Below are 16429 nucleotides of genomic sequence, written 5' to 3' on the forward strand. Positions count from 1 at the left end.
ATTTAAAACACAGGTAGATTCCTTATTGCAGACATCATCAAAAAATCCATTGCATATTAAATACCAAACAAAGATACTCCCAAAAAATCTTGTTGTGATTTTTTAACGTACAATGAAAAACTGGTGTAAGCTATGGAAGATACCTGCAGCTGTTTCCCACTTCAATAAGCTTCAACACGTCTTCAACACATTTGACTTCCCGCTCCTGTAATCCCACCACCTGGACTTGCTGTTTACCATCTTCTAACACTCTTAATTTTGTCTTCCTGTTCAACAAGTCAAAAACCTTAGGGAAGGAGGAAAACAGAATAGTTAAAAGAGCAGTTTTTAAAAAAATCCCTGTTTCAAATTCCATTTCAAATAATGCAAAACATTCCATGGAAATACACGATTGGAAGGGAAATGTAAAGAATTCTTTGAAATTCAGCTTTTAATACAAAGAGGAAAAAAAAAATCTTTTATGTGACAAACTCAAAATCTTATGTATAAGAAATTCCCTCTTAGAAAAAGACCAAGTACTGACCTTACCACTGTAGATCTCAAAAAATGTTGCATATACTTGAAGTTCTAACTTCTTATAGTTTGGCTTCTTTAGCATTAGAAAGACATCTCGAGCTGTGAATACATTTCCAGAATAAAAAGTAATCTCATCATGTGTTTTCATTTAGTGAAGATTCATTCATGTGTAACAGTCTGTTTTACAGCATCTCATATTTTCCAAGAATGACAGATAGGGTCAGTCAACCAAGTCTAAAACAACACAGTCTAAATTGCCACATTACACTGGAAGATGCAGAAGACACCAAAATTATAAACTTACATCATCTGTTACTGCATTTTTGTTAAGTAATCTATATTTACATTATTGTGCAAAGGATACACATCTAGGAACAACTTTTGATGTTATCAAGGCTCCACTGTAATGTAAAGTAGGTAAACTGTTATATTTGTATGACAAAGAGTAGAAAATTTATAGATCTCAACTGATCTGCCCGAAGCCAACTGATCAATGAAGTCTCACCTGCAAGTGCATATATGCCTTTAGAACAATCTTGGTTCTTTCCTGAAAAGTCGCCACCCATAGTCTAAATTAAATAAAATAAAAACAAAGGAGAAAAGGAAAGCACCATAAAAATCACAGAACTGTAGTTTACATATTTCTGTTTTATTAGAACTCATTTAAGTATGTCATTTACAAAAAAAGAGTATTGCTGACTTGTAGAACTACTTACATGGGTTTTTCCACTGCCTGTTTGTCCATATGCAAAACAAGTGGCCATTCCCCTTTCAAATATGGTCTCCACTAATGGTCGAGCTGTAAACCTTAAATGCAAAAAAATCTGTACTTAAGAAACTGAAGTACTTTAAGATGCCACTACGACAAGGAAAATTAAAATGATAAGGCCAAAAGTTACAAAATAGATACTTTATATCCTATACTTTGAGAGGTCAAAGGACATTCTTACTTTACTTTCTGAAGTAAGGAGACTACCAGCTCTAAGGTATTAGAATTTTCCAAACCATCGTAAGCTACAAAATCTCTCTCATTCATTTTGCAACAGTATTACTCTTCTTTAAACCCCAAAACAATGATTTCCTTTTTTTAATAATCCAACACCCCACAGTTTACTAAATGGAGTCTGGAGCTTCCTAAAGATGCCAGAATAAGATATTGAAGTATGACAGTGTAGCAGACAGGAGTTTTGTCAATACTAAAATTCTGCTGTAGGTTTTTTTTTTCTCCCCAAATCAACTTTCAAGATTAAATTTGAAAGATAAGCAGCCAAAACAACATTGCACATCTCAAATTGAGAACATGCATACATTAAAAAAGGGCTCAAGATAATGGATAACCAAGCTCTTAAGAATGAAAAAATCCAGTTATCCCTGAGGCACTATTTGCTGTGTCAAAAATATTTTCTGAAGTATCATTTCTTTTTTTAGAGAATTAATTTTTACTTTAAGAAACAAAGAGTTATTGTTCCTACTTCAGCTGCTTATCACCATTATTTCCCTGTACACTCCAAAGGCAAAGGGTAAACTAATGGAGAGTTACACATAGAGAAAGTCTCTCTGCAAAACTCTTTCCAAACTTTTTCCAGTTGTTTACACATAAATTACCTATAAGTGACCAACAAAAGAAAAAATTAATTACAGAAACACTGAGATGCTCCAACCTTCTTTCACTCTGCTTTCAAACACAACATCACTTACAAAAATAATATGGGCTAGACTGAGCCATTCAGCAGCAACCCAGGGTTATGTAAAGAATCTATGTTAGCTGAATCGTGAATTTTCATCAAGAATATACTAGATGATTCCTGAACAGCCTTAGTCTTTCTTTCTTTGCTTCTTCTAAGTATGTACGTCCTGTCTTCCCAAGAGGATATTCCCATATTTTGATGTTTGTTCTTTCTATACATAAAAATTTTAAAATTGACAGTCTATCCATCTTAGAAGCACACTCCATTACTTCTGTTTGATTGAATTTCAAACTATTTATTTTACTGATTTATTAAAAAGGGACTTAAAGGTATCTATTTTAAAGTAAGACAAAATATAAACATATCTAAAAAAGTTTTTGTAAAGGATTCACAACTCCAAATGAGTATGTTGAAAGAGTCCAACTTTACTTTTACCAGAAATTTTATTTGTAATCTTGGTCCTTCAGAAATGTAAACTGGTTCTCCTTTAAAACTCCCAAGGCATACCCATTCCAACTAGTGAGGGTTCTTTAATATTAACAAAAATTTGCAACTCAGGGCTGTGCCTCATGGATTAAAAATACTTAAAATACAGGTTAAGCAAAATAATAACAGTAGTAATAATGGTATTAATGGCAGTAGTAGTAGTAATAATAGAGCAGTATTTTTCTACCTTGGACTGAACAACATTTTTTCAGTATAGACATACAGTAAATTTAGCATATTGGAGAAAACTGGAGCATCTTGACACAACATTTTTTTCCTCAGTATGACCCTGAGGCTCTGGTGAGAGCACAGCATGATACCCATCTTGCTCTTACTTCTATTATTACAGGAGACCTTAAAGCAGACTACCCTTCAAGAAAAAATCATTATTATGCCATATAAGGGAGAGGGAGAAAGACTAGAGATTCACTGTTTCAGTATGAATACAATAATCTTAAAATATATTGCTATATTGCCATTAATATATTACATAACTAATAAAAAAAGCTGAAAAAACTCAGCACAAAAATACAACTGTATACCAAAGCCACCTCTCACATTTAAACATTATGTTCACACAGATAAATAAAGAAAGGAGGGAGATTAGAAGAATGGATTGTCAAGCAAGAGAATTATTTCATGCATCATGAATCAGCAAGCTCTCCCACAGCTCTTCAGTATCAAGGAAAGGAAAGATGCTACTAGCAGACAACCAGCAGAGACAGAAATCTCTAAGGACACAGCTTTGCTGTTTAGAACTCTTTTGTTAGTGTTAGGTTTATAAGATTTTCCTTTCACCCCCTTCTCTAATTATAACAAGCATAAGACAGAAGTTTTTATTTTCACAACTTTTTAAGAATTCTTTTACTATGATTTTTTTGTTATCCACTATCAATGAGGTCATGATCCTAACTTTCACTTACTTCCTAGTTCTGGATTAAAAACAAGAATTAAGATATTTCTCTGTCAATACTCTTTAAGACTATGGGAAGCAGTTCCCAAGCATAAGAAAAATTATCTTCACCAAATTTCTTTTTATTATCAATATTCCCTGCAAAAAGCTTCACAGTATTTAGATGCATACCAAGATTTTGACCAAGATTATGTCACAGTGTCTAACCCTGCCGTTGTACCTCAACCGTATGTACTTCATTTATTTACTTGTTCAAGGGAAATAGTTAAATCTAAACATGCTTTTAAAAATGCTGTGTGAATTATTCTGTACCAACAGTGGAAATGAAACAGAAGAGCAAACAACAAAATGAAGATCCAATTACCTTGGGCCTAAAAGTGGATATGTGTCTGTTGCTGTTGGTTTTTAAATTAGGAAGATTTGGCATTTTCAGCAAGATAACTTAGCTCCATACACTTCCATGTTATATCAGCCAGATTGCTTCCAGAAGGTAAGTTAGCTCAGGTACCTCGGCAATACTGCAATATAAACTCACTCACTTTATTTGAACTCTTTTCTCACCCTCTACTGATTTGTTTCCATCTCTTAATTATCCTATATTCAAACTGCAAGCTCTTTGGTTCTAGGGCTCTCCTTTTCTTCCAGGTTTCCTGATGACCAAAAGCCACGACTCAGGCTTCTCAGGTGCTGCACACACACTAAATAAGACAATAACCCGGAAGCAGATGGAGAACTCATTATGTGGCTCACGTAATCAGCAGCTGAGGAGGCAGGCAATACTTGCAAGAGCCTGGAAAGCAGCAGGGCTTGGAGAAGGATTGGGAGCAGGACTGAGGTCACAGAGGTGGAGATGACATTGCAGGCGAAGAATTAGGGATAAAGAGTTAAAACAAAAGTAAACAGGTAAAAGAATGGAGGTAGCAATATACCATCTGGTAACACAGATAGTAAGAAGAAAGTCTATGACCAAGGTTAAGTGTGACAGTTATTAGCATGGAAAAAACACGACAAAAAAGATTCACCAAATAAAAGCATATACACATACCTGTAAACCATTTCATTAGGAGCCGTGTCATCAAAGGCATAATCAAAACGAAAAGTTTGGTTTTCTAGGTACCTTGTCAAATCCACCTTTTGTTTTGGTTCATGTACCATCACAACATCTTTACTAGGAATTGTTATTACATCAAGGTCTTTCATTAAAGTTTCTATAAAATAAGTGAAATATATATTTAACTAACAACACATCATTATTTTTACATTATCCCCTTGTTTACACTCTTATCTCAGATAACACAGCTCCTCCAAGTAACAACACTGCAATGGATTAGGGCTTCTGATGCCTAGATAGAAATCTGCTACAGAAGAGATTTCATTTTGGAAGTCTATTCATCCTATCCTACCAATTGATAGAAATTAAAGAGAGGTAAAAACTGTTTAGAAAGACTATGATCATTAACTACAGCACTATCATTGTAACACATTATGTCTTCTATAACACTTTTCATGGATTTGAGGTCTTATTACTCAGCGACTATAAAGTCTTACAGCTTACTGTAAGAATCCTTTCAGTTTTTATAAATACCTTCTGTAGTGGAGAAACTAGATGCCAGTACTATACTGCTTCGACTGAAAACACAACAAAATTACCATTCTTATGATAATATGTTTTATTTTAAATTTTTATCTATATATTTTCTTTAAATTTCACTTTCATTCCTCACAGACATCTTAATTTGTGTACTCCTCCTGGAACCTACAGTACATATCTTTAATATATAATTCCTCTAAAGTAAAATCCTTTCTGAAGATTACCTTGTAAGCAGAAAAAGCTGAAAATTATAATGATCCTTCCTACCTCTGTGACTTCAACAGTGAAATCTCAGATTGTAATTACTATACAGCACTGCAATTTACTGCTAATTGTTGTATGATATATGAGTCAGCAAAACACAGAACCCAGTGATCCATAATATGCACAAAAGTAAAGACCCTTCGTGTGTACAGTTGGGATTCACTAATGTGTCCTACTTGCATTTCTATGTAAAATTTCTTAAGGCATGCAGTTCAAGAATTTGATGTGACTTTATACAACCAGATAGAAACCTTTTCACAAGTTAACATCCTGATCAAACAGTACAATGGTTACCATTGCATTACATTACACACCAATGGAAACACACATTCCAGTCACAGTATAATCAATTTTTCAACTGCACTGCAGTAAAATAAAATGCAATTATTCTGCAGTAATCACAGACAAAAAGTAAGGAACAGTGACAAAAAGAAATGTATGATGGACAATTCTTTGCAGCAAAAACTTTTTAGTTTAACCAGTCAGAAAAGGATTTTTCTTTAACAATTGTTTGGAATAAGACATTTACTTCCTGCCAGCTATTTGGTATGAGAACCTGCATTCCTTGCTGATGAAAATTAGGAATAGTGTCTCTGAAACCCACCACACGTTTCACAATTATAAATTCATGTCACTGAACTAAAATCTTAAGGTGTCACTCTGAACACCTACTTCCTGCAAAGTCAATCTGCAGAAAAATTGGTGCTGAGAACACCTAATGTTTTTGGTCATAATTCTGCATTTGTGAGATGACAAAACAAATTAATTTTATTTCTTTTATTCATAGGGCAACAGTCTAGTATCCTTAATTCTTTTATACTTTTCTATGATTTTATGAGAAATATTGTTTCTTATGAACTGAGATTGTATCATGTGGGTACTAGATTATCATCCCCTCCATAGATTATTTAGTTAACACCTTTTTTACAGCAGTTTATTCTTAAAAATGCAAAATGGCTTTAGTATCAACCTCATTTTTACTTAGATATTCATCTTTCTACAAACACCTCTGATCTACTTTTTTAATAGCTCCCAACCACTAATACCTAAGATACGCCACTTTCACAAAATCCAATCCTACTTCTGAATCCCAATTAATGTCCCATAACAATTTGTTTTCATTTACTGCAATTTCACTTTGTCCACCTTCAGCACAGGTAGAAAGTGACATTTTTCCCAACAGTAAAAGTAAAAATGAAAAAAAAAATAGAAGCAGCAATGTGAAGGAGAAAAATAAGACAAAACCTAACTATATACTGATATCAACATATGTATGGGAAAAGGGAAAACATTTTTCCCATTTTCCTCTGGATATGCTTCAGATAATCCTAAATGTGTAGTTTTGACAGTATAAAAACAATAAATGGCATCCCAAGTTGCCTCACCATCAGACTGATGCTCTTTTGAGTCCTTCAGCTGAACAGAATATAAGAGAAAGAGAAGGAGAGAAACATCTTGCAACACTGGATTCACACGGGCTGCAATTCAGTAGCCATTTGTGTTCCTAAATTCCCACTGACAGTAAAGAACTTCCTAGGAAGATTGGGATTTAACTGGAGTTGAAAGCTGAACAGCTTTTTGTTGTTTGGTTTTGGGTTTTTTCGAATACAGACTCCAGTCTGATGAGCACGCAGTAAGAAAAATAGTTCTAACACTCATCACATTTAAAAAAAAGTCATTCAGGAGTTCTTTTAGTACCTAACAGCTCTTTAGTGGCATTTGATACGCTCTAGGGTAACTTTGCCAGCCCAGAGCAGTAACTCCAGGGTGTACAAGTTTTCTGTTTGTCTGTAATCCATTAGCCCTGTGAGGATGTCTTGAACATGTTTAGGCATGACCTACCATGTCATAAGACACTTCCTTAATGTCTGATTCAAGACCACTTGAAAGTATAAAAATATATGTACAAAAACATGTATGAAAGTTTTCACTGTGTAACTCACTTCTCAGGAGATCACTTGAAGGATACTTTAAAATAACAGTGATCCTAACACAATGTAAGACTACTGAAGGAATTAGAGTAGAATTCATTTCCAGATCAACTAAATACATCCTAGATGACCTTGGGAAAAAACCGCACTCTCCCTGTGCCTTAGCTCCTAATACATAAAATTGTGGTAGCTAAACTACTTTTCTCCCCATCGCTATGCAGGTTATGATGAGTCTACAAATTTTCTAGGTCTGTCACAATATTGTCTTATATATAAGAGTTTCACCTTTGATCAGTATTTCTTGAGTTGTTTAACACAAAAAATGTTACTACCAGAACCAGCTTTTCAGATAAACAAATCAACAAAACCTTCAGTGATCATACCTTTTTTATTGAGCGGTCGTTTTCGTACACAAACACAAATCCTGTGCTCATCAATCTGCAAAGGAAAGTCATTTAGTGAACTATACCCCAATTCCAGTTACAAAATATTTAACTTTGACGTCTCTTTTTGAGTTAAATAACCAATCATTTAAACAAAAAGAAATTTCTAAGACAGTGAGTCATGTGAGCATGTAAAAGCCCCTTATGTCTGCACAGTAGCCTAGAACCCAAAAGGGAGAACCAGACATTAGAAAACTCTCTGCAGACAGTGATCTAATCCTACAGAGCAACACGTGGTATTAGGACTATTGCAAGCAAATCCAGCTTTAACAGGGTAGATATGCTATTGACAGAAATTGTCACATTCTCTGATTTCCATAGAATCTGACAGTCTTCATCATTTAAGGATTCTTCTCCTCAGACTTGTCTGTAAACCAGAAGACCACATCACCTTTAAAGATCAAATATTAATCATTATGCTGAAAAGGGCTTTTCAAAAAAGTTTCATGGTTTTGTGTGCACATCCCCCAGTATCCCAGGAAAATTTTATCATACAAAGGCTGAGTAACTACTTAGTACATATTGGCATTATTTAATAGTAAAAAGATACTTAAACAACAGTAGTTCAGTAAATTAGGACTTCCAAAACCTACTCATTTCAATGTCAACAAATTTCTGAAAAAATAAACTCATGTTATACTGAATACTAATGTATATTAAAATACCTACTTTTCACATTAATAGACAGAAGTATACATTGAAAAAAGATGAAAACATACAGCAAAAACACAGAAGGATATCACATTTCCATGTTGCTGGCATACTTACAGGATCTGCAGTTGTCAGTGGTCTATAATCCAAACTTCCCCTGAAATCTCTTATCATACACATAATTTCATAATTTGGGTTTGTTGCATCAACATCCTAAGAAAAAGCAACAGAATTTCTATTATACTTTTTGTTTCCAGAAAAAGCCTAAATTAATAATCTGTAAGAAAAATACACATTAACTGAAATCTTACTTTTTCTGCAAAACATCAGAAATGTCTCTTGCAAGTTTAACATAAGGTTAATGCCTTTTTCCACTCTGATGTAGTTAATTTACTGACGATAAAGGAAACAGCTAAATCCTTCCAATGTCATGCTCTTGGTTGGCATATAATAGAAAATACTTTTTAATTGAGGACTCACTAATAGTCTACTCAAGAAAGAGAAATTACTGCTGCCTTTGCCAGAACTTCATACTGAAGAAACATACAGTCAACACCTAATCAGATATGGCACTCTGACAGACGCACAGATACTCCACTACACAGGTACAACACACACCACAGAGGACAGTGCAGGAGTCCTAGCTGCTCTAAACACAATCTTGCTGGATACAAATCAGTTAAAGTAGCTTGGTCCTAACTATTGGTTCTGTGTTAATTTACACAGATACTTGGATGCATTACAAATTCTTCCAAGGGTGGTCCCAGATCCCCAGCAAAGCAGAAGCAATCCCAAGGATACTCAATAGGCTGCATCCAGGCTGTGAGGATTTTGGATGAGATAGAGTTAATTTTCTCCATAGAAGGATGTGGTATACAGCACTGTTTTGGATTTGTGCTGGAAACAGGGTTGATAATACATGGATGTTTTAGCTATTCCTGAGCAGCATTTACACAGCAAAGTCCTTTCTTGGTCCTCACCCAACCCCACCAGCAAGGTGGCCAACACAGCCAGGACAGCTGACCCCACAACACAGGCTCAGAACACAACCCATGCTTAAACCTAGAGCCATCAGTACCAGAGTGAAATGACATGTAAGAGGCCATGCATAGAGCACCACTAAGCTGAGCCTGAGCCTACCCTGTTCTCTGAAGAACTGATTTAACAACTTCCCATCACTTCTCCTTGCAAATACATGTTCTGCAACACTTCAGGACATGCTGCTGATGCCAAACACAGACAACTCTGGTGCTCACACCCTACTATGTTTTGCATGGCTACCCCCACATGATACAAAACTTCTGAATCACAGCTGGCTGTGAACACAGTGTAGGCACTCTCAGAAAGCACTGGATTGGGGTTACTAAGCTGAAAGGGAGCCAGCTCATTCTTTGTATTTGTGACACAGCCAATCCTCACCTCAGAAAAAACTGCCCTGGTAATCAGAAGCTGACTGTACCTTGATGTCATTCACTCTGACTACAGTGAACTAAAAGCTGCTGACAGTAAGTCTTCACAAAATGTTTCTTTGTAACATTCAGAAAAGAGTATTGCTTATCACAGAGAAAGCATTTACCTAATATTCTTCAAGCCCTGTTTAAAGGTCTTGCATACTAGAAGTCAGAGCTTGGTGAATTATTGCTGCATTTCACAACAACCTATCCATACAGAAGTTTAAGACTCAGATGCAAAAGGAGTGTTCACAGGAGAAATAAAAAGAAAATTTTACAACTAACACCATTTCCAAGTATTTTAATACATAAAGCCTAAAATGGTCATTCCTTACCCATGAAGACATATTAATGTTTTGTGTAAACGATGTAAATTATAAAACACAAATTCAACATAGGTGATTTTAGATCAACTTGGAAACATCATTAAACCATGAAAAGTAAATTGTATGAATGATTTACTTGATCATGGTAATGCTCATGTCAGCAGCAGATTGGTACTATGTCTTTAGAGACTAACACATAAGCACAGGGCTGCCAACAAGATTACACTCCTAGTTTTGCTAAAGCTTTTACACCATTGTGACAGAAAGTCATTTAATATTAAGACATTTTTCTCAAAGGATTAGCAACTTCATTTCTTTCATACAAGTTTTAAACAACTGTCTGACAAGCTGCTTGCATGATGAAATTATAAATATATAGACTAGTTTAAGGAAAGAAACATTAAAAGTCACTGTTAAAACTTGACCCTCAAGTAGATCTATAAAGCATCAAAGATCATAAAGAACAATTTGTCATAATCTCGTATTACCTCCTGTAGAATAACAGACCTCTCTAAAAGTCAAAAGGTTGGTTACTGTCAAAAATATATTTTCCCTAAGAAATAGCTATCATCAGTATTTGTTCTCTGAAGAACATGCAGCAAGACAGCAATTGAAAGCAATGATTTCTGTAGGAAGAAAAAGAGGGAGAAAACCATCTAAAGTAGTAGTTATGAGAGCAAGGCTACCAAACACCAAAATATTTGTCAAACCTGTATACAGAATGAAAATATTTAATTTCAAGATTATCACAATTCATAAAAATTCTTGAACACTGAAAAAAGCACAATGATTTTGCAAACTTCTCTTGCTGACATGTGATTTCCAGTTGAGCTAAAAATACTAACCTGAGCTCTTTTTTCTCTAAGTTCCTGCTGCTGTAACCTTCTTTTTTCACGCTTCTCTTGCAATTTTTCTACCTCTTTTACACAGTTAGATTTTCTACGTGCTTAAAGAAAAAGACGCAATTTTAAAATATTTTCTGTATTTACACTGTAAACTTCAATTTAATTAATGTATCAATAATTAGAATGCATCAACTATCAACTATATCTTCAAGCAAATCTGTATTAGTATAGAATCATTACGGCATTTAAATTTCTAAAATGTGTAAAATTTATTAGAAAAAATGTCATGAGAATGGGACAATAATTACACAAACAAAAATATATGACCTTGAAAATATATTTGGACAGATACATGTGATCTCTTGGTTTGAAATAAAAGTAAGCCCAGGCAAAATTTTTAAAAAAATTAAAAAAACAAAAAAAGAAGATAAACACACCACTATGGTTAAAAGAAAATAAAGGAAAAACAAATTCCAAATACTAGTACAATTATGACAAAAATGAATTTGTTTAGCCACAGCTTTCTGTTAAAGCTCCTCAAGGAAGCTGACAACTGAGTGTGTAGACTAGTTGTCATTTATGGATAACAACATAATCCAAGAGAATGTACATGTAATGCCCAGAATGAACGAGTCCTTGATACACAGTTTACATACAAGGGGGTCCAAATTCCTTTTTTGCAGCTTGAACTGGAGATATATCTGAAACAGTACCATTCTGTTGAGAGGAGGAAGACTGCTCGGGAAGCTGAGTAGGTCGTGCACGCGCAGAACCAACCACTGCAAAGGAGAAGCACAAAGCTCGTCTGGACATGGAGGAGTAACCTTTCCACATGTTTATGAAATGCTTTGTTAAGATGAGTTGAAATGAGGCCCCTTTCCAGACACAACAATTTACTGTGGATGAGGAGGAGCTGTACTCACAGAAAGTCTATTAATAAAAACATCTGGTATACAGCCTTTTATCCTAATGCTGTACACTAGCACAACATAGTTATTAAGTGCCAATGCTGCACATGCATATTTTTAAATGCTGCAGAATTAGTACAACTTACTATGTCCACAGAATGAAGTGTTTACTTGGAGATATACAGTCCTGAAGCATAAAACGCTTCAATTTTATTTATATTGTAGTTACACCCAAAAAAGTAGTAAGAAAAGAAGCCCCACTGTTTCAAACTCACTAGATTCTACAAAATGCTCCAACCCCATTGAGCCTACAATCTCTGGAGGAGCAAAGCACTAGAAATTAAAGCCAGTGAAGTGCAGCACAATCTGTAAGCAGAAGAAACAAGCCTTTTTGCCTCTGTACTGGAAGGGATACAGATACAATCAATATGTCTAAACTTATGCATTGATTCTATATGCTAAGATGATTCTATGCTAAGAATGCCAGTTTCTGAAGAAGCTGTGATGTCTTTTTCCAGTGAATGCAGTGGGAGTGGTGAGCATGCAAGCCTCTGTGATTCAGATGAATGATTTAAATTGTTTTTCAAGTAGTTGCTTCGATCAGCTCTGCTTCAGCTGGCCCATTTCTTGCACACACTTCTAATAGAGTGTGTCAGAAGAGTGCAAAAGTGAAGGTATCAGCTCTGATCAGCAGCTAGAGATGACACTCCAAGTGAAGGTCAGCTCACTGTACAACATGGAAACAACTACAGAAACTGGTTTTGAACAGGACAGACAAGACAAATGCCCAGATCATTCCACATATCATAGGAGATCTACCTTATAGCACAAACTGACTACACAAAATAAGACAGTGTGCTGAGAAAAGCTGAATTGTAAGGCCAAAAAAGAAAAATATTTAGGCCAACAGTGAATAGTAAGAGGCATGGTACTTACTGAAATACAAGTTACAGGGTTATTTCATACCAAACAGATAATTTACTACAAATGACAAAATGTATGGATGTGGGATAGTCCATCAGTAAGACATCTCATATTTAAACCATACCAGGTCAGGGAAAAAAACCAAACCACTCTTGTATTTTCAATCTCCTTAATATCCCCAGAGCCAAATGGCAGAAGGGCAAAAGTGGTCCCAATCAGAAGAGTCTGATCACATGCAAAGATATGCAAGCCCACTTGTTTTCCAAGTTTAAACAGATGGACTGGAATCTAGTCTGGAGTAACATTAGTAGATTAATGTTTGGAAGAAGAGTCATCATCATCATCACCATCACCAGTACAAGTTAATTAAGCTGAACATAGGAGAGAAAATGAAAACAATAAGCAGTAACTATTCTTTCACATGCTATAGATGCATTATATCTGTATTCATCCAATACATACTTTTCACCTATCCTCCTGTGGTATTTCAGCAATTTTTTTCAGTTTTTTTCACTGTTAACTGTAGAGTGATGAAAAATCTGTAGGACTTAAGTATTCTTTGAATGACTGTTTACACACAGGCTGTTACAAAACAACAGCCTGTTAACAAAAAAAGTTAAAAAATTGAAAATGTTAAGAATTTAAAGTGCACTACTTTGTGTATACTGAAACATTCAAATAAGCTGAGGACACTTATATGAAAAGTCCCTGCATGTTTTAATGCTGCATAATTATCTTCAAATTTTTGCACCTTCAGGTAATTCAGCTTAACTTTCATAATGCTATATTGCTTAAACTTGCACATAAATATTATTTGTACCGTATGAATTCCTAAGTATACATAGGAATAATTCTAGGAATTATATACCATGTCTTTTACATGTCACAGGCATACATACCAAATGAGAAATGTAAAACTATTAAAGAATACTAGATAAACAGGAGGTTAAAATGTTACCATATTTTTTACCTCATTGAAATGGAAAGAGATAACTTTTACCTCTATTATCTCTGGCAGGAGGGTCATTCTTAGAAGGTAACACAGTTCGTCGACTCTATAAAGAAAGAAGTCTCTCTTACTTATCACCATATTATTGAAAACATAAACTGCAGCCCTACCGCTGCTTCTTTCCAGTGAATGAAAATAACACCACATGAACAATAGAGATCTTATTGCTGCCAAATCGCACCATGAAAAATAGTTGTTTCAATGAGCTCTGCTTCAGCTGACCCATTTCCTGCACACACTTCTAACAGAGTGTGTCAGAAGAGTGCAAAAGTGAAAGTATCAGCTTTGATCAGATGACACTCCAAGTGAAGGCCAGCTCACTGTACAACATGGAAACAACTACAGAAAAAACTTTCTGTAAAAGTGAAGGGGTGAAGGCTGATTGAACTGTATGTACTGTTTCAGAAAACTCCAAAACCTTTTATATATATTTTTCATTAAGACATTCAGTTACAAAAATATTAGTTCCCAACTCCCTCTCTGCCAAACCTGTTCTTAAAAAAATTTAGAAATCCCTATTCACTACAGGAAAAAGAAAGGAACACAGTTATCAAACAGTACCACAGACACGAAAGTTACAAATTCGAGCAGAACACCATGTATAGAGCTACTGTACAGTTGTCATGAACATGTTGCATAGATATTACCAACCTTCACAATTTTGTTTACTTTGGCTGATGAAGCAGGTGGTGGTAGTGTTTCTGGACCAGGTTCAATATCTTCATCAGGTGCAAGATCTGGGTTAAGTGAAAATATGCTCTCTAAATCAATCTGTGAAAAAGAGCATAAAACACATTAATGACTCTTAACATAAATCCTCTCTATATCTCCTGTTATGTTTGACAATAAACAGTTAATATATTTAGTGGTTTTGCCCCACAATTTGTTCATTCTAAGACCTGAATTATTTTCTGTTCACTAAAAACAGACTAATTTTTGGTCTTTGTATTATTTGAAAACACATCATTCAGTAGAAGGATGAATTAAAAATGACCAATAGATAGTATAATTTTGTAAAGTGATCAAACTAAGAGGAAAGTAGCTAGTATTATTATGGTAATTTGACAATTACTGCAAAATATGTAAGACATTCCATAACAGAAGAAGAAGGAGATTTCAGTTATCTTTAATTTCCCAGACAGTGCAAAAGAAACAAATTACAAAGACCAAAAAAAAAAATCAAACCATAGCTGAAACCATGTGAAATTTATCATGCTTCTTTTTTTCAGGTATTATTAAGTGTAATTCAAACTGCTATAAAATGTAAGGGAGGAGGGGCAAGATCTTAAAAATATGATTTTGTAAAAATGTTGAAGAGCTTTGGTCACTATAGACTTCTGTTTCTCTTGGCTGGACCTTTCAAAGACCTCTGTACTGTATAGATTCTGGGTGTCTTCAGCTGATGGAATCACCAGGACTTCCTCATGGCTTTTTTTTTCTTTTTCCTGTGTTTTCACAAAACCAGTAAAGTGTAAAGCGTAGTTATTTCTGACATGCTTCTCCAAACCGAAACTGGCTAACACAGTCCAAAATTTAAAGGAAGATGGAGCAGGAAAGTGTTACACAAAAAGACACAGTTTCATAAGGAAAGCAAGGCTGGAAAATTGTTGCCAAGAACAACTGAATAAACAAACAAACTGGTAGTTAAATTCCTCAAGAATACAAACACAAGACGATGTCTAGTTTAGCTCTCCTCCCAGTTTCCTGTCTGAACTGTGTGTCATTCTCCCTCCTAAAAATTTGATTTTTCTAGTTGTAAAAATAGGATAACAAAGTCAGCCTTTGTAACCTGGTTCAAAATCAACAGATGATAAGAACAGCTTAAAAGCTATGACACAGAGCTCAGGTACAAAGAAAACAGAATTTACTCAACACTTCCTGTTCAAGACAGTCTGTAACCAAAGAATCATCAAGTAAATTAAGATTTATGTCTCATTTTTGTTTCCAGCGCAAATTCCAAAGTAATATTCACGTAGATTATTACACATTTTTTTAAAAAATTGTAAATAAATAAGTTTACCTCTTTCCCTTTAGTATCTCCATTTTCAATCCATTCAACAGTTACACTTTCATTATCTTCATTTAGGGATGTTACCATAGCTTGGTGAATTCGGCCTAGAAAGCAAATACAAGTGATCGTTTATTAACTGGTAGAAAAAATTTCCAGAACTTATTATCATCCCTGCACTGAGACATAATAGAGAGAGGTAGGAAGAAGATGGTTGAAAAAAATGAGGTGATAAATAGAAGGTGATTGTAGGTCACACACTGTGAAGTGGCTCAGACCTGACCCACCAGCGGAGGCTCTAATACGACAGTCAGCATCCAAGTGAAAAGCACAATGAACAGAAAATGGAGTGGTAAGTAAACAGAACACCTCAGGAAAGCCACACCACTTAGACTCTCTCTCCTTGAGAGCAGAAAACTCCAGTACCAGAAGATACCCACAGGTGCTAAAGGCCCCTGAAGTGCATTTCACAAAG

General features: G+C 35.0%; 1 protein-coding gene across 4 annotated transcripts in view; it reads right to left on the reverse strand.

The window, feature by feature from the left end:
- Window positions 1-16092, reverse strand: part of KIF2A (kinesin family member 2A) — a 34376-nt gene extending 18284 nt beyond the window's left edge. For 2 of the 4 annotated variants that reach the window (XM_042028279.1, XM_042028276.1), the window contains exons 1-12: window positions 15967-16091; window positions 14598-14717; window positions 13938-13992; window positions 11762-11884; window positions 11106-11206; window positions 8601-8696; window positions 7773-7827; window positions 4649-4811; window positions 1233-1323; window positions 1022-1085; window positions 524-615; window positions 144-286 (exon numbers count right to left, since the gene is read on the reverse strand). In XM_042028279.1, the coding sequence (XP_041884213.1) occupies window positions 144-286; window positions 524-615; window positions 1022-1085; window positions 1233-1323; window positions 4649-4811; window positions 7773-7827; window positions 8601-8696; window positions 11106-11206; window positions 11762-11884; window positions 13938-13992; window positions 14598-14717; window positions 15967-16044 (1181 nt within the window). In that variant the 5' untranslated portion in view covers window positions 16045-16091. Of the gene's footprint in view, window positions 1-143; window positions 287-523; window positions 616-1021; window positions 1086-1232; window positions 1324-4648; window positions 4812-7772; window positions 7828-8600; window positions 8697-11105; window positions 11207-11761; window positions 11885-13937; window positions 13993-14597; window positions 14718-15966 lie in introns of all 4 variants that reach the window. The other 2 variants (XM_042028277.1, XM_042028280.1) reach the window with 2 other exon arrangements.
- Between the last annotated feature and the right edge of the window lie 337 nt (window positions 16093-16429).

This window comes from Corvus kubaryi, unplaced genomic scaffold, assembly GCF_017639235.1.
Source record: "Corvus kubaryi isolate FWS band 111438036 unplaced genomic scaffold, C.kubaryi_AGA036_p1.0 37308, whole genome shotgun sequence".
NCBI lineage: Eukaryota > Metazoa > Chordata > Aves > Passeriformes > Corvidae > Corvus > Corvus kubaryi.